General features: G+C 50.6%; 1 protein-coding gene across 2 annotated transcripts in view; it reads right to left on the reverse strand.

Moving 5' to 3' along the window:
• Nucleotides 1–18,868, reverse strand: part of C1QTNF4 (C1q and TNF related 4) — a 25,928-nt gene continuing 7,060 nt past the window's right edge. The window contains exons 1-2 of one of the 2 annotated variants that reach the window (XM_027578191.2): nucleotides 4,034–4,189; nucleotides 1–1,113 (exon numbers count right to left, since the gene is read on the reverse strand). In XM_027578191.2, coding sequence (XP_027433992.2) covers nucleotides 134–1,108 — 975 coding nt within the window. In that variant the 5' untranslated portion in view covers nucleotides 1,109–1,113; nucleotides 4,034–4,189 and the 3' untranslated portion in view covers nucleotides 1–133. Of the gene's footprint in view, nucleotides 1,114–4,033; nucleotides 4,190–18,868 lie in introns of those variants that run through there. The other variant, XM_027578193.1, reaches the window with a different exon arrangement.

The following is an 18,868-nucleotide window of genomic DNA, read 5'->3' on the forward strand; positions in this document are numbered from 1 at the left end:
AGACAGGCGCCGGCGCAGGCCCACTTTATTGGCAGGGTCAGCCGCACTGGGCGGGCCGTCATGCTCGCGCCGGCCGGGCGTTCTCGGCATGCACGCCCCGCGCCGCCGCTGGGCTCCTCTCCCCGGGCGGGGCTCAGAGCTCCGGGGGCCCGAGGCCCGGCGGGCCGGCGGGGGCGAGGTCGGGGTACACCAGGAAGCCGGAGAAGGTGATGTACTTTCCGTGGTTGCTGTAGGCGCCGTAGCCGTCGTGGTCGTGGCTGAGCAGCCAGACGGCGTCGCCGCGCCGCAGCGCCAGCATCACGCTCTGGCTCTGCATCTCGCGGCGCCGCGACGCGCCGTCGTCGTAAATCATGGCCTGCACCTCGTCGCGGTTCTTCATCAGCTTCACGGACAGCGTCTTGCGCGGCAGCTTGCCCAGCGTGAAGGAGAAGAAGTAGGCGCCCGGCAGGCGGCAGCGGAACACGCCGGCCGCCGCGTCGAAGTCGCCGCCGATGTTGACGAGCTCCGTGTCGAAGGCGAGCGGCCGGTGCCGCGGCCCCGGGCCCGCGTCCGAGCCCACCAGGCTGCGCGTGCGCGCCGCCGAGAAGGCCGAGCGCGGCTCGGGGGGCGCGGGCGGCCCGCGCGCAGGCGCGTCGGCGTCGGCGTACACCAGGTAGCCGCTGAAGGTGGCGCCCGGGGCGCCGAGCGCGTACTGCGGGGCGCCGTGCAGCCGCAGCCACACCGTGTCGCCGTAGTCGAGCTGCAGCATGGCGCTCTGGCTGGCGGCGCGCCGCGCGCCGGGCCGCCGCTGCTCGTCGAAGGCCAGCGCCTGCACCTCGTCGCGGTTGCGCACCAGCATCACCGACAGGCTCTTGTGCGGGGCCTTGCCAGCCGTGAAGGAGAAGAAGTAGGCGCCGGGCACGCGGCAGCGGAACTGGCCTGTGGCCGCGTCGAAGTCGCCGCCGATGTTCACGTACACCTTGTCGAAGGTCACCGCCATCTCCGATGTGCCCTCCAGGGGGGTGGTGCGTGCGGCCGAGAAGGCCGAGCGCAGCTCCGTCGAGCCCGGAGCCGGCCCCAGGGCCCGGCAGGCGGCAGGGCCCAGCAGGCCCAGCAGGAGCAGCAGCATGGCGCCTGGGAGGGGAGGCAGAAGGGGAAGGAGAGGGGGCTGTGCCAGGGGCGGCCCCCAGATGCCCCGAGTTCCGAGACTGGGAGACGCGTTACTTTCACAGCTCTGCCCCTGACCCACAACTAGGACTCGGTTTCCTACACACTTGGACTATGTCAGCGGTTCTCAAGCTTCAGCGGGCCTCAGTGTCATATAGAGGGCTTGCTGGAACACACGTTGTTGGGCCCCCGCCCCCAGAGTTTCCATTCATTTGGTTTAGGAGGAGGCTTGAGAGTTTGCATTTCTAACAAATTTCAGGTAATGCAGATGCTGCTGGTCCAGGGACCACACTTTGGGAACCAGAAGATTAGGCCAGTGATTCTCCTTTTTTTGTAAGAAACGAACCCCCTTCTCAAGTGAAAGCTCACACACCTATACCACAGATACAAGCAGAAATGCTTTGGTGGAAGGGGCCTATATAGCCTGTCGCTGGGCTTCCCCCCTCCCCACCTTGGCACCACAGAGGGTGGTCAGGGCGTCTCAGTTTCTTTCAGCCTGGTTTGCTGAATTTTCCTGTGGCTATTCTATGGACCTTGGCCTGCCCCTCACTCAGGCACTAGTTCTCTGTACTGATGGCCACTCTTTCAGCCCCCATATGGACAGGAAAGGAGATAGCTGCTCATTGACCCCTTTCCTGGCCTTTGACCCACAAGGGTCAGCCGCCACTCTGGACCTCTGGACTCCCCGGGGGCCCTTCTTGCAGTAAAGAGGCCAGAACAGTTGGGCTTTGACCTAGCTCCCTCCCCGTGAAATCACAGTAAGAGACAGTGACTCTTTCCTCTGGGCTTGAGGGCTGGTCACTGAGCAGAAGGAGAGAACCAGGGGCTCCTGTGAATAGAGAAGGAGAGCAACAGTTGCAGCAAGGCTTTGGCAAGACTGTGAGGTCAGCAGCTTTGTTCCTCAGTAGTGGTGGAGTGAAAGACTGGCAGCTCGACCTGGGCTCATTTCCTGGCTCTACCACTTAAATGCTGTGAAACCTTAGGCAAATTCCTTAACTTCTCTGGGCATGGCTTCTTTTATGTAAATGGGGAGACCTGCCCCAGTCTTACTGTGAGGATGCTCTGAGATAGCAGGTGCAAACACCATTTGTGAATGGCAGTGTTGCCCAGGTGTGCAGATGCTTCTCTTCTTGGCCTTGAGAAAAGTGATCTGATAGAGTTCTTGACATAAGGAGTTAGGGACTCAGTAACTCTTACCCCTGGGAGCTTGTGAAAGCAATGCTTAACTCCATCATGCTTCTTAGTAGGGCATAGGCTTTGGGGCTTGAATACCCAAAGGCCCTGAAGTGGAGACAAAGTAGGAAAGAAAATGAGCTGGCAACAGCCTGGATATGGGCTTCTCTGGGAAGGACCCTGGGAGTGTGTGTGGCTCTGTGTCTCTTAGAGACACGGGGGGCTTGCTGAGAAGGGCTGCCAGGGGCAGATGTACCCTACACAAGGACATTCACCTTAGGGTAGGTGGGCACTGGAATCTAGCTCACGTTCTACTTGCCCCACAGTGTGGAGCTGCTGCACCTGGGGAAAGTGTGCCTTTTTCTAATTTTCATAATAAAGACCCCAAGTCCCTAACCCAGCTGAACCTTCTCTCCCTCCAGAGGAGGGACCTTTTGTAATTCCTACAAAGGCACCCCATGGGCTAGCCGATACTCTTGATGAGGGCAGGGAGGAAGGAGGGGACCCATCTACGGTGATGACGATTGCACCTCCTGAGTATTCCCTTTCATTAAGCTCTTTGGGCACATCTGGTCTCCCGGCAAACCTTCGAGACAGGTGGGCCCTCTCCCACTTTATAGATGAGAAAGTCAAGGCCCAAACAGGGGAAGCATTTTGGCCCAAGGTAATCATGCACACTGAGGCAACCTTGAACCAAGGTCTTTTGATTCCAGATTCAGTACACCCTCCTCTCCCCCATCTATTCCTCATAGACACAGATATTTCCAGTCAACCTGTCCTTAGCCTCAGTTTCCCTTTTTTGCAAAAATAGGAGGGGAGATAAGTGGAATGAATCTTGGGATCCAGGGTGAAAGAGAAAGAAAGCAAAAAGCAAATAAAACCAATGAAACAAGAACTCTAGCGTTTTGCCTTCTAGGAGTATGGGAACATCTCAACTCCTTCCGACCCTGCTCGTCTCCCTTAGCAGGTCCTGCCCCAGGAGCACCTGCCCACCCTACCTTCAGCAATCTCCCTGCAGAGTCTGGTGCACCCCACGAGGGCCAGAGGGTCCTCCGTGTGTTCAGTACCCAGCCTCTGCCCATTTCTCACCCAGCACTGCCATTTCCCAGATCCCTAAGTCCCCATCCTTCCTTAAACCCCCTTCCCTGGTCAGGTCAGAGGTGGGAGGGTGTCAGGTGGGCCTCACAGCTCCGGGAAAGGAAATGGCTGTTCCTAGCTCTGTCCAGGTGGGGCTCAAAATAGTCATCTTCAAAGAGACAAAACTGGGACACGGAGACCTAGGCAGACCCAGAGCCCCGGAACCGACGCGGGAGGTGCCGCGGTGTCAGGCGAAGGCGATCTCGGAGCCCCGCTCCCCGCCAAACCGCACTCCCCAATTACCCCCTCCTTCAAGCCTCGCCGGAGCCTCCTCCCACCCTGAAAGCCCCTCATGTTCCCAAGAAGATAAGTCCCCATTTTACAGAAGCCACTTAACCCTTCCTCCTGAAAAAAGAAATCCCTCAGGAGGGGATACCCTAGAGCTCCCCCACCCCCCCGCCCCCATGCCAACCTTCCTTCATCCATCCCTTCCGAGTGAAAGCCCTTGAGCCTCTTTCATAAAAAAGCTCTCCGGTCCTCCTCTCAGCGAACAAGGAGCCCGATTCCCCCGCGCCTTCGCCCGCCCCCGCTTCCACACGGGAGAAAGCTTGGCTCCCCGGCCCTGGGCTGCCCTCACCTGGCTGGGGGCGGCGGGCGGGTCGGGTCGCTCCGAGCCCGCGATCCGGCTCCGGGCTCCGGGCTCCCGGCTCCGAGCGGGCGCCGGGGCTGCGCACTGACCGCCCGCGCTGCGGCGGGGCCCGGCCTGGCGGGGGCGGCGGCGGCGGCGGCGGGGCGCTGGGACCCCGGGACCCCGGGGCGGGCGCGGGGCAGCGAGGCGTCAGGGAACGAGGACAGCTAAAGAGCGAGGCGAGCTGACCGGCGCGAGGAGCGGCGGGAAGGGGGAGAGGGGAGGAGAAGGGAGAGGGAGGGGCGCGCCGAGGAAGGGGAGCCGCGCTGGGCCTAGGGGCACCGCACCGAGGAGGGCCCTGCGCAGGCTGCGCCCCGCCCTGGGCTCTTCCTCCTCCGTGACCTCCCTGGAGCTTCATCCTCTGGCTCCACAGAACACGCACCATCAAGCCAAGTTAGCAGGCGGGGAAACTGAGGCCGGAGGTAGAGGACAAACTGCGGGTGGCCCAGGGCACTCCCCAGACCGGCCTCCTCCCCGGTTTGAGGAGAGGGGACTGCCGCAGAACGCCCTGGACAAGCCCCTGGGCGGCAAGGACAGTGGAAGGTGAGATTTTGTCTGGGCCAGATGTCCAGGCTGAGTGGCACTGGGGGAGGGGGTCTGAGGGAAGAGAAGGGTAAATGGGTCAATGTCACCAGTAGAGAAAGAGCTTGAAGTGACCTAGTTTTTCTTCCTTGCTTCTGAATCTGAAAATGCCCGTAGTTGGTTAGGAAGGAAGGAGGGAGACCATGCCCCCAGACCTCGGAGGGTCAGCCTCGGTCCCCTGGGGAGGCGATGCAAAGGAAGGGCATCCTTGGGGCAGAATTGAGGTTTGGCTGAGTACACTGCTTCCCTGGTGCCCACACGAAGGAAGGTTGAGAGAGGCACTGGGAGGGCTCGGAGGGCCTGTTGGGGAGGGACACGGACACCCTGCCTAGCTGGGGCTAGGGTAGCAGGATCCGGCCAGACATCAGGGCTGGGAACAGTGGTCTTCCCGCCCCAGCACTCATCAGGGCCCCCCATGGCCTCCACTCTGGGTTTTGACCCCTGCAGCCATCTCGGACTCCCTTCATCAGGGCTGCTGTTGTCTTCCAACAGCTGTGGGGGTCTCTCCTGCCTGGGGGCGGAGTCTCACACCCCCCCACCCCCCCACCCCCCCCACACACCCCCCCCCACCCCCCCCCCCCCCGGCCTGGCACTCAGTAGATGTTGACTGAGTGGATGGCTCTCATGTACCAGGAGCTGGTGCCCTCCATCTGCCCCTGGTTGATGCCAAAGGCCTCCACTCTGGTCCCGGCTCTGCCACAGACCAGATGTGGGTGGACACAGAGAAGCCTGGCACCCTGGAAAGCCCTCTGCCCTCTGGAGCTTTCCTTTTGCAACTCTCAAAAGTTATGTGACCCCAGTCAGTCTGACGCAGGTTAGTCCTCATGAAGGCGTCGATAATGATGATGGGCTCGTTAAATTTCCTTCAGGGTGTTAGGTGAAGGATGAGGAATATGTGCCTCAATGTAAGGAAATGAATGGAGGCATTTCAGGCTGGGCACTGGGGGTATTTGGGGCCTAGGGTGAAGTACTTGTCTAGCCCCAGTTAGATCATGACTGTCTCCTTCACCAGTTTCAAAAGCTTGGGTCATGGGCCTATGGGAAGTCATGAAGCAGGGTGAGGGTGGGATGAGTCACGCAGGGATGTGGCCAGAGGGCTGAGGAAGGCAGAATGCTAAACTGTGTCGGCCACAACCCCCGCCCTTTTTTAAGATTTTATTTATTTATTTGACAGAGAGAGACAGCGAGAGAGGGAACACGAGCAGGGGGAGCAGGAGAGGGAGAAGCAGGCTTCCCGCAGAGCAGGGAGCCTGATGCGGGGCTCGATCCCAGGACCCTGGGATCATGACCTGAGCCAAAGGCAGGTGCTTAACGACTGAGTCACCCAGGAGCCCTGGGGTTAACTTTTAAATAAACTACTCGCACCCAAATCTTTGTCTTGAAGTGTGCTGCTTTTGGGGGAACCCAAACTAAGACAATGGACAATAACTGTGTCTTAAACCACGGTAAGTGCTTTTTCACATCCGTTAACCTCATTTAATTTTCTTAACATCCCCCGAAGTAGATACCATTAACCCAATTTTACAAACGAGGAATGAAGAGGTTCTATGTAGGGAGAGGCAGGATTCAAACCCAGGTGTGTTTAGCTCTGAAGCCTGATCCTTAACCATGTTCAGCAGCCTCCCCTATTCTCTGATCCTCTCTAGATCTTATATTTTCATCTGTAAAACAAGGGATGTGCTCTTGAGTTTGAAGGGAAACCATGTACCCAGTTTCTCCTGCCGTCGGGCATGGTCAATGAGATGTGAACAGAAGCTATTGGGAGAGAAAGTGCTTGAAAGGGACCGACTCAGCTCAGAGGCCCTCTCTTTTGCCCTCCCTTTTCTCTTCCCTCTTCCAGCCCCAGTTGCCATCTTGGGCCAGTAAACACCAATGAAGGGTTTTAAGGCACGGTCTTAGGTACGCGCTCAGGAAGACGCTGAGATGAAAAAGACCTAGAGACTCTGCCCTCAAGGAGCTAAGCATTTAGTAGAAGTGGCTGGATGTGGATAGAAGCATAATAGGTGGAAAGAGATCAGCCTCAGGAGCTGAGCTGGTAACTGTTATGAGAACTCAGGGAGGGAGGAATTCCACCAGCAGTGTGGGGGGGGGGGGGGCTGGTGGAAGGAAGATGTCACAGAAGGGACTATTTTTTTTCTTTTTTAATTTAGCTCTTTAAAAAAAAATTTTTTTTTTTTTTTTTTGAGTAAGTCTTGATGCTCTACTGACTGAGTCAGACAGGTGCCCCACAGAGAAGGCTATTTTTAAATAATGGCAAGGATTTGACAGTGAGATGGAAGAGTACGGGGTGGGATCCCAACAAAGGTAATAATATGAGCAAAGGTGTCAGGGCTTGGGGAGGAGACCTTCCATGATTCAACTCCGGAGGGAAGGGTTTGTGATTGGAAGTTATGGCAGGTAAGGTGCATGTGCTTAAATGCCCAGCTAAGGAGCTCAGATTATCCTGCAGCAGAGGGGACAGAACTCAGAGCTGGATTTTAAAGATTACTCTAGCTGAAAGACAGGAGACAGAAGAAGAGCCATCAGGGAGACCTGCAAGAGGACAAGTGTGCCGATGAATCTAAACTATGCAGGGCTAGCCAGAAAGGAAAAGCAAGGCAGGAGACTGACGGGAGAGAGACTGTCAAAGACTGGCAGACAGAGTACCCGCACAAGTTCACAATTTAATTAGCTTCCTGGCTTGCCAGTGGATTACAAGGGAATTAGCAGAGCTCAGAGTCTAGGGACCTTGCTGGGAGTTGAGGAGAGGTTAATGAGAAAGACAACAACATGCCCCAGGGAGAAATGAAAGACGAGGAATTGTTAGCCCAGCAGAGATGCTGGCAGGAGAAACAGATGTCAGGGTGTGTGGAGTCTCTGCCTTCCTCAGAGATTTCAGCCCTCGGGGCGGGGGGGGGGGGGGACAGACATTTAGAGCTCCTGGGTGGGGGTTCTAGTCCCATCCCCCAGGGTTCCAGGTCCTCTCAGTGCTTGATAAGTGACCCCAGACTGGGAAAGCTGGGGTGCCTATAAGGATCAGGTTCCCAACTCTGCCTTGGCCTTTTCCCAGAGGGGGACTGGGCCCCCAGCCCCCTTCTACACACAGGGAGGTTGAGGCCTGGGATGGGGAGGTGACCTGCTCTTAGCAGTTGTGGCCAATGGCATTTTCCAAAGACAGCTATGACAGTATCTCCCATCCCCCATGCTCTTTTTATACCTTGACCTTGCCACTCCCCTCTTAAGAGGAGGACTTGGGTTGGGTCGTAAAGGGAGATACCGCTTCTGCCTGGTGCTCACTCTCTCTCTTGAAACTCTCTTGGTGTGAGAAAGCCCAGGCCACATGGAAAGGCCATATGTGAAGATGTGGTGGCCAGCAACCCTGGTCGGGACCAGCTACCAGATTTGCAAGGTCTGGTGCAAGATGAAAATGCTGGGCCTTTTGTTCAAAAATTAAGGATTTAAATGGTAACCATAGAGCATTCAACCAGGCATTGAGACCTTTGAAGGGCGGGGCTCGTGGAGCTGCAAAAGTTGCCTCCCGTGAAGCTGGCCCTGACCCAAGAGTTACTGAACAAAGCGACACCGATAGAAGTCCTAAAGGCTGCCCTAGACCTTGACAGGTAGCAAGAGATGGGAAAGGCATCCTGGGAGAAAAGACAGGGAGCAGGGCCATCCCCCTCAGAGGCAATACAGTCCCGGTAAAGTGCGGTGACTGGCATCACACTGCTTAGGTTTGAATCCCAGCTTCACCTCAGGTTCCCCACCTGTGAAATGGGGACAAGAAAAGTCATCTCTGCCTCGCTGGCTTGTCGACAGCACTGAAAGACCTACTCAATGCCAGCACAGAGCCTGGCATACTGTAAGCGCTCAATATGTGCTATTACACTGCTTGGTGTGTTTGAAAAATGAATAATCTTGGTGTGGCTGAAGTGTGAAATCCAGGGATGCTGCTGGGAAACAGGTCCAAAAAATGGGTTTTGAATTTGATCGTGAAGGATTTTAAGTGCCAGGATAAGCTGTCTAGACTTTATTCTCCTAGCCCGTGGGTCTCAATCCTGTCTGACCTAATTTCTTTTATTGTAAGTATTTTGGAATGTCTTTCCTACACTGAAATGAAACTCATAGAGAATGAAGTCTACTGACACATATTTTCAAAAAATCAATATAATGCTCCAAGCGTGACATAAAGAAGAAAAAAAGGAAAGTAATTTTATTAAAATAATGTTTTTCAATATGTAAATACTTGCACATTGCCACACTAGAATAAATACCAAATATAGATGGATGTTTATACCTCTAGAAGTATAGAATCTTCCACAGAATCACCACAAGTGCAAGAACCACAAACACATGCTGATACAAGGGTGTGCTGTCCAGAGCCCCAACACCATTATGATGTCTAACATGAACAACTCTTGGTGAAATTGTAAACAAAACAAATTACAATCCTTCCCCAATTTGCAGGAAAGTTGCATTCTTGGAAAATTCAGTGTGCACTAAAACCATGCAAAAAAGCTTGTTCTGTATGGAAAACCAGGTTGTTTTTTTTACCTACATTAATGTTGTAAGGAATGAGAGCTAACGTTTTGCTTAACTGTCCTAAACATCATAGGACATCTACTATCCCTGGCCACTGCCCACTAGATGCCAATAGTATCCCTTAATCATTGTGACAACCCAAAATGCTCTCCCACCTTTCCCAACTACCCTCAGCTCCTGCTTTGGGCAATGTGGGATTAGAAAGGGGCATGCCCTCTTCCAGGCCATCTTTTTTTTTTTTTTTTTAATTTTTATTTATTTGAGAGAGCGAGAAAGAGAGAGAGAGAGCGCACATGAGAGGGGGGAGGGTCAGAGGGAGAAACAGACTCTCCGCTGAGCAGGGAGCCCGACATGGGACTCGATCCCGGGACTCCAGGATCATGGCCCGAGCCGAAGGCAGTCGCTTAACCAACTGAGCCACCCAGGCGCCCTTCCAGGCCATCTGTAACATGGTATGAGAAGATGATACTTGGAGCTACTGCCACCATCTGGCAACCACGTGGGGAAAAGCATGAGGACAAAAGCTAATACACTGGGGATGACAGAATGGACAGATGTCAAGGATCATGGTCCTCGATGATATCACTGAGCCACTGAGTTAACACATTCTGGATTTACCCTCCTATGGACCTCTCATTATGGGAGATGATAAATCCCCTTCTTGGTTGAACCATTTTGAGCTGAATCCTCTGTTCCTTGCGGCTAAAAGCACTAACTTTTACAGGATATTTTCCCCTCTCTTGGTCTTCTTCAACTGTATATTGAGAGGATGTCACAGACTAGGGCCTGTGAGTCTATGAAAGGAAAAGAAGAGGGCTTGGTGACTAGAATGAGGGGGTTGGGAAGGAGCTGGAAGAGTCCACCTCTTGCATGGGTATCTGGGAAGATGGCAAAAAAGGAGTGGATTCTGGGTAAGATGATCATTGGTTTCACTTAGGGCAGTGAGATCACATCACACTAGATTTGGGGGATGGAAAATTAGACTTACATAGTATCATCTCAGTTGGGTAAAAAAATACAATTACATAGGAAAAGCCTGGATGAATAAACACCAAAATATTTAGTTATTTTTGGTAGGTTCAGGGACGACATTTTCTCTGTAGAATTTTTTTTATTTCCCAAACTTTTTCTAACAAACTTATTGCTTTCATTTGAAATGTAATTTAAAATATCAACACACTGTAATTTCTTTCAAATGTATCAAAAGAAGTAGATCAGTGGCATGGAATGTAGAATCCACTATTAGATCCAAATACATACTGGAATTAGAATACTACAAAAGTGGGATTTTAAGTTTTTTTTTTTTAAAGATTTTATTTATTTGACAGAGAGAGACAAAGCGAGAGAAGGAACACAAGCAGGGGGAGTGGGAGAGGGAGAAGCAGGCTTCCTGCTGAGCAGGGAGCCCGATGCGGGGCTCGATCCCAGGACCCCGGGACCATGACCTGAGCCGAAGGCAGATGCTTAACAACTGAGTCACCCGGTGCCCCATTTTAAGTTTGTTTTTTTTTTTAGTAATCTCTACACCCAACCTGGGGCTCAAACCCATAACCCCAAGAGTCACAAGCTCCACCTACTGAGCCAGTCAGGTGTCCCTAAAAGTGGGATTTTAAATCAGAGAAGAAATATATGATTCAATAAATTGTATGGGAACAATGTGTAGCCATTTGGAAAAATAGTAAGTTGGATCCATACATCATGTCTTATACCAAAACAAATAACAAGTGGATTCCATATTTAAACGTAAAAATTAAATTAAAAAAGTACTGAAAGAAATCAAGTGATAATTTTTTAAAAATTTCAGAGTGAAGAACTTTGAAGTATGACATAAAATCCAGAAGTCATAAAAAAAAAATTGATGGATACATTTCCTACAGCTTAAGAGAGAAACATATTTACACAGCAAAACTGCCAGAAACAAAATCAAAAGTTAGGGGCACCTGGGTGGCTCAATTCGTCCAACACTTGATCTCAGCTCAGGTCTTGATTTCAGGGTTGAGTTCAAGCCCCACGATGGGCTCCACACTAGGTGTGAAGCGTACTTAAAAAAAAAAAAAAATCAAAAGACAAACTACAAAATGGAAAACATATTTGTAGTTCATATCACAAAGAGCAAATTTCTTTAATATATAAAGAGTTCTGAGAAAAAAACAACTCAGTAAAAAATGGGTACAAGATATAAACAGTTAATAAAAAAGAAAATACAAATAACTATTAGAATAAGAAAATCATAATGTGATGCCATCATTTTTTTACCTCTCAAGTTGTCAAAGAGCGCTAAGGTTTATAACACACTCTATTAGTGACGAGATGGAAAAACTCATACATTGCTAGTGGGATGGTCAACTGGAACAACTGGGTAACTGGACAATGCCTACCAAAAATGTACATGCCCTTTGACTCAGTGATTCCACTTCTTGAAAAGCTGCTTCTCAGATACATGCCCATATGTCTGAAATGACATGCTGCTATTCACTGTAGCATTGTTTGTAATAGCAGAATATTGGAAATAATCTAGATGTGCAGCAACAGATGACCCATCGAATAAATTGATATATATATGTGTATATATATACACATCTGAGGTATATATATATTAGACTATATATATATATATATACACACACACATATACAATAGAATACTATACACCCTTTGTAAAAGAATGAGGAATTATTTCATATAAGGGACATAAAATAATCTCTAAGATTTACTGTTAAGTAAAAAAAAAAAAGGTGTACAGTATGCTATCATTTACATAAAAAAGTACCCATTTGCTTTTATGTGCATAGAATACCTCTTGGAGGATCTACATCAGGCTGACTCCTCCTGGGGAGAGGAATGGTTATAGGGAGACATACATACTTTTCAGTCTCATCCTTTTGCACTTAAAATAAGAAGGGATGGGGAGAACTACTATCTTTTCTGGTAGCGGCTCTATTCCTACTGGTTTCAATTCCAACGGACATCCGTGGAAAGCCCCCAGCCTTTTCCACGGGCACCACTGTCAAGACAAACTTCCTCCATCCTGTGCTTGTGCAGCTCATTAAAGAAATCAAATCAAGTCTAAACGCAGGTCTTTCCGAGACTGGAAAATGCTACGCGGCTGGCTCTGAGGATGAATGAAGTCACAGGCCAAGGAACACGGCTTGAACCTGGCATGGCAGAATCCTCCCCTAGGGCCTCCAGAAGAAATGCAGCCTTGCCAACATCTGGACTTTAACCCTGTAAGACCTGTTTCCAGACTTCTGGCCTACAGAACTGTAAGACAATGAATGTGCACTGTTTTAAGCTAAAATAAATAGATAAAATAAATGCAAGTCTTTCCACTGCTTGTTCACTCATCCTGCTGCTCTCAGCCCCGTTTCAAGATATTTTAGAAGCTAGATTCTGACATCCAATGTTAACCTTCCCTCCCAGTAGCAGTGCCATCTGCAAACATGGTGAGTGTGGCAGGCACGGGAAACTACTGAGCTGACCGAACGCAGAGTCAGGAGCATGGAACTTTAAGACTTCTCCCCAGATGTGCATCCAGTGAGTCACCAACTGGAGGGAGAGGGGCACAGTGGTGAATGGGTTATAAATCCACCTGACTGGGTGATCTCTGAGATCACGGTTTCCCTGGTAATCTCCTCAACTGGGAAACATTCCGATGTCTAACTGGAAACGAGGCACACCATGTCCAGGGAATTTTCCTGGTGGCCATCCAAATAAATAATAAATTACTGTTGGTATTATCATCTACCTTATCTTGCTCTTAGTGAAGATTCTGATTCTTTTTCTAGGGGTTCTCAAACCCAGTCTAATACATACTAGAATAAATTTTGGGGAGGAATTCACCTCAAATACACCCACCTCGAGTTTCCAGAATCTACCTTTTCCACTTTTCTCAGTGTCAGGACATCTGCAGCCTTCAGGCTCTTGTGGCCCCTTTGTCTCTCTCCCCAGCTCTCTCACCTACCTCGGCAAGCGTTCCGGGATCCTCTCTGCAAAGGTTTTCGAGGCTTTGGGATTTGCACCTCATTATAAATGGCTAGGTGCTTAGGTTTTCCCTTACTATCTTCTATTTGGAGTGTCAATATCCTCTAAATCATGTTTTGCTTTACTCGACTCAGTTTAGAAATGCTCTTCCTTGCGGGAGAATGAAGCAAATCGGGGCTGAGTATTTTGTTTTCTGACTGCTAACCTGACACCCCCACCCCCACCCCCAGGCGGAACCCTATATAATGAATCCTCTCTTTATTCCTCACGCTCTGCACATAACCAAAGGTGTCTTTTACTGTCTGCACCTTTTCCAAGTCTCAGTTTATCCAGGACTTCCTTCTCTTCCTTCTACGTCTACACCCTGCCTCTTCGAGTGTCAAGAGGCCTTTCTACAGTGCCACGCTTTCTTCAGCTCACGGCCTTGCACTGTGCAAGGGTTTCTGGAAATGGGCTGTCCTCATTTCCCATTTTTAGAGCTTTCTATCCCTTTCTGGCCACATTCCCATGTAGGCCTCTAAACATGGGATCATAACTTTTCCCCAATTTTTTTTCTAGGACTTCTTTTCTAGGACTATGTATTCATTCACCCATTCATTCCATGCCCTGTGTGCCCCCCCCCCCGATGGCTCTTCCTTCTTGATCCAACTTTCTCCTGTGGCCCCTGTGATACCAACAGGACATTGCCTCGGTCTGAAGTAAGGATTGGGGGCGGCTCCCTGGTAGCTCGCTCTTCCCGCTGAGAGGACACTGTGCTGATGCACGTGAAGCATTTCTCAGCAGCTCGGCTGGTAGCTGCCCGCGGCCTCCCAGCCTGGTGTCATGCTGCCCTCAGGGCCATGGCTCCCCAGTGTTCCTCTATCAGTCTTGCGACTGGTTCCTCCCAGCTTGGCAGTGTCCCGCTGTGGAAAGCCCGCAGGGTTTGGAGTCAAACATAGCCGGGTCTGAATTCTAGCTCTGCCCCTTCCTAGCAAGTTGTTTCAATCTGAGCTTCAATTTTTCACACTTTTTAAAAAAAAATGGGGGTAGAATCTGCTCGATGGGGTGACAGAGATAATCTATGGACATACCGGCACATAGGCTTCGCGTCAAGCCCCGTGCTCATCTCAGGTTCACGGGTCTTCAGGAGTTACATGTTCTTGGTGGATCGTGTTGTTTTCTTTCCCCTTCTATTCAAACTCCTTCTTTTGACTGGACTGCAGAACCTTCCGTTGATGAGCCAGGCCCCTCCAGCTCAAAGTATATGGTTCCAGGGGGGTGGAGCCCGGATCCCGAGCCCTTCAGGCTGGGCCTGTGACTCAGGTGTGGCCAGGAGAGCGGGCGGAGTGCTCCAGACGCGCCGAATGGTTTACCAAAAGCCCTGTGTTTCCCGCCAGGCTCCTCCAGGGGATTTCTACTGGAGCCTCCTTAGGAGATAAATTTGTTCTCTGGAATTACAAGCTCTAAGAAGTCACATGAGTAGAGCTGCCCTTTGGCCTCTTGCTGCTACACTGAGTGAGCCCGTCTGAGAGGGAAACCAGGCAGAGGCCCATGGACAGAAGGCATGAGAACAGTGGGAATCCCGATGCCCTTGTTCCAACCACTGGATTAATTACTGGCCATTTCTGTTACTTGGGCCAATCAATTCCTTTTAGTCATTAAGCCAGTTTGTTGGGTTTCTCAGTATGCCAGCGTAACATGCGACATTGACCCTTTCACTATTATAAAGTCACGGGTTCCCTGCATGGAGTTTTGTGTTTAACTTCTCGTTTAAGTCTGTCCCCCTATTTTAATGCAGAAAAAAATAGCAAGACTCAATACATGCGCGTGGCATACTATTAGAAGTTCCTCAGACTCGCAGACCCAGGTCTGAATCCTGGCTTTGTCACTTACTAGTTTGGGGTAAGTGACTTAGCCCTTCTGAGCTTCACTTTTCTCAGTAAAATGGGGGTAACATTTTGCTGATGTGGGTGTTTGATGGGTGTGCGCTAATGGATATAGGTAGGGGCAGGACATGAGATAGGCCATCAGAAGAACATCCTATTAGGTAGTAGGTACGTTTATGTCATCTCAATACTTTTTACTCTGCGCAGTTGCCTACAGATGCTGTTTGTATTTCCCTCACTTCTTCCCCGGTCACATCGTGTAGCCACCAAGGTTTCCAGGCTTATCAAGAGGACAGGAACTCACAGGCTTTGGGAGGAGATGGAAGAGGAGGTGGTGGACAGGAATTTCAACGTTCGAACGGAAGGGAGGTGGAATTGGGTTTGTTTAAAACGTTGGCAACTGCAGAAGTTTACACCCACTTTGTACTTATAAATACATCTCTGTCTCTGTCTCCGAGCTTGGCTCCGCCTGCACGAAGCTTCAGAGAAGAGAACACAGAGCAGCTGCTAGTAGGTACAAGTGTGCAGCGCAGAGGGGGTCGTAGGCGGGGCACTGGGACAGGCTTGGGCACAGGGTGTAAGGATTTAAGGATGAAATGGCAAGAAATCTTAAGCAACTGGGTCACCAAGCGCCTTTGATCCCTTGCTGGAAGCCTGTGTAGGCAGAGAAAAGCAGTAGGGTCGGCCACAACCCGGGCGGGCCCTGGCACTCCAGCTTTATCTCAGGCCCCTGTGTTGCGCGGGCGGCGGGAAGACAAGATAGAAGGCGGCTGCCGAGCAGAGACAGGCACCCGGGCGCTGGGATGACAAAGTCAAGAGGCATTTCTGGGAATCCAACTGTGACTTCTCAGAAGTAGAGGGAGGGGTAGAGAGAACTCAAGGTCATCTCCGGGGTTTTTAGTCTGGGAAACCGGGCCAGTGGTGGGCTTAGTCAGGTTTGAGAATGCAAGTTCCATCGAGGCAGGCTTGGGGCGAGGGGCTGAGACGTCATCAGTCTGAGGATCCTGAAGGACGTCCGTTCAGGCCACAAATGCTTACGGCACACTACGTGTTAGTTCCCGCTCTGGGGGTTTATCACATGGCAGGAGTACAGCTCTGAGGTGAGGTCACGACTGTTGGGAGATGCAATTCCCCTTGCCCTCGACTCAGCCTCTGCTGCGGACTCCGTGACCTTGCCCCTACTGTCTGTACTCGAGTATCCCCCGCTTCTAATTCTTAAGTAATAACAGCTCCCGATTCCAAATGTACTCCATCAGGCGCTGCGTTAAATGAAACACTCCAGTAAGAAAAGCAGTATTCTTGTTTTTGAGATAGGAGCTCGAGGCTTCAAACGATCAAGCAACTTGCCCAAGTTCATGTGGCTGCTAAGTGACAGGGCTGCAAAGTGACAGAGCTGGAAATTGCTCCCAGGATCCTCACTGTCCTTAAAAGACCAACTGAAATGCCACTCTTTCATGACGCCTTCCCTGAGTTCCCCCGAACGGGATGCGAGTGTGCCCTCCAGTGGATCCTGCGGTGCTCGGTTTCAGCTTCTGCTGGCTTGCCCTGCTTTGTACAAGCCACCACAGGGAGCTTGGAGACTCGGGGAGGGCCCTTTCAGCTTTGCCGTTCCACACATGGTTCCATTTAATCCTCCCAACATTCCTAGCTTTGACGGCCTTGCCATGCTGCACCCCTCCCCCGCTGCCCAGCCAGCGCCCCGGGATGGGATTGATTACATGCCTTCAGTCCCCAAGCCCCTGGCACAGGACTGTGCGCACGTTGCGCACTTGATAACTGAGCGCTGCATTTACAAACTCTAAATGTGGGCCGCTGTGGGGTGGCAGGGGTGGGGGAGAAGGCATGAATGATACTGCGTTCCAGTGGGAGGTGAGCCGGTTGAAGTGAGGTGCGGCTCTGTTCTTCCCGTTTTCACCCTCCTTACTCATTTCCAGCCAAAGCACATTCTCTCCAGTCTTTTAACACCAAAAGGGCAGGGCCCCAGACTGGATGGAAAGCAAGTAGGTACTTTCTCTCTTGTCCTTATCTAACCTCTGGCTCCTAATGCTACTCTGGAAATAAACTGCAATACCGAATAGCTTTTCCATAAAAATGCAGCATTAGCAGGGGAGAGTCTGTTCTTCCGGCTGCCTTAGCAAGGTAGGAGCTGGTGCTGCTCGAAGACTTTCTCACCCATTGTCCTGTTGCGGACCTTGGGAGGGGCAGGCCTTGTTCCACGACCTGCTCTCCCCCATCTCCCCCGCAGGAAGGTGGTTAATCTTGAATAGCACCTCTGAGTCGGATTTGTTTCTCTCCCTCTCTCCCTTGCCACTCTCTGAAGCACTGTTTGCCCACATTTTGGTGTATGGTACAGATCTGCACCTAACTGAAAACATTCTTTTTCAGGGTTGCAGTAAGTTTGTTCCAGAACAATTGTGGTTTTAATGCAAAATCTGCTTAAGTGGTCCCAGACAGGACATTTGGGGGCCTGGACTGCAGGTGAATCCACTTATGAGACTAAGGAAAAATGGGCTTTTCAAGATTCTGTCACCTGGCCATGCAATCATGGCAGACTAGCAGGGCCTGCTGGGGAGACTGAACACAAGCATTGCTAAGGGGGCCTCCTCCAGACATCGCTTTAGGCAGCAAACAGATGAGGAATGGGATTCACATGCACAGAGGTGGCTGGAAGGAAAACACTCTCAGTTGCCTTAGAAAATTAATCGCTGTTACCATCAAAGATATTTTTCTGAAAGAGGGTAGTTTTTGGTTGGCGACAAAAGAATCTTTCATTCACAACTTTCCCTCTAGGACAAAAACCAGAATGCAAGATTCTGGATCACTTGTCTGAAGAGACAATAAGATGAAGGATCAATGGAGAAAAAATAAAATGAGAAGTCACATGTGACATCCTCAGGTAAGCCTAAAAATCTCTGCAAAGGAGATAAAACACATGTCTTTGTCTATATCTGAAAAACAAAAACCTCCGAAGATATAAATCACTATGGCACTAAGGGAGGCAGCCTGAATGAACCCATTCAATATGCAAGGATGTTCTAGAAGAATCCATCAGAGGAGCTGACACATCAATCACTTTCAAGAAATGTTATCCCCCCAGTGTAGTAGGGAGTCCACACACATGGACTAATGGTCCTCCTAGGAATCTTCACCGTGTAATAATAACTCAGCTTTCCATCTGCAACTATCAGAACGGTTGGGGAAAAGCACTGGCGATCATTCCTACTTTCGGCTGTTTCACCTGTTTGTCGTTCTGCAGAGGCAAGAACTAGGTCTGTCCTGATTTCCGACCATTCTACTCTACTCTGTGGGCGGCATGTTTTTTGGTTTCACTGCTTTGACCAAAATGCAGGGCCTTTTTGCTTATGTGCCTGAATTACTCATCATCTGGTTCAGTGGCTACTTTTTTCTCAGCATTTCATAGCCTCCGTGAAGCAGAAAACATATTTCGGATTCGAAAGGCTCAGGTGTGAATCCAGCTCGGAATTATCTATGTAATTTTGAATGCATTACTAATTTTCCTTGTTCCTACATTTTCACTTTCTTTCTGAAGTGGGGATACCTCCTCTACCAAAGATTCTGAGAATTAAAACTTACACGACAGGCTTGATAGTCATTACTTTCATTCCTTCCCAATGTTTTTTTCTCTCGCTCCCTTAACCTGCCACAGCACCTTAAAGTGACCAGCTGCACAGACTGCAATGTGACAGTCTAGTTTTTCTCTAAAGCCCAGCAAGGCTGACGTTTTGGTGGGCCTGCTTTAAAGGGCTAAATGATTTTTTTCCCCCCACAGATTTTCAGATCAGAGAGAAATAATGCCACTGCTGTGTAAGCCTTGAAC

Source organism: Zalophus californianus, chromosome 11 (genome assembly GCF_009762305.2).
Source record: "Zalophus californianus isolate mZalCal1 chromosome 11, mZalCal1.pri.v2, whole genome shotgun sequence".
Taxonomy (NCBI): Eukaryota; Metazoa; Chordata; class Mammalia; order Carnivora; family Otariidae; genus Zalophus; species Zalophus californianus.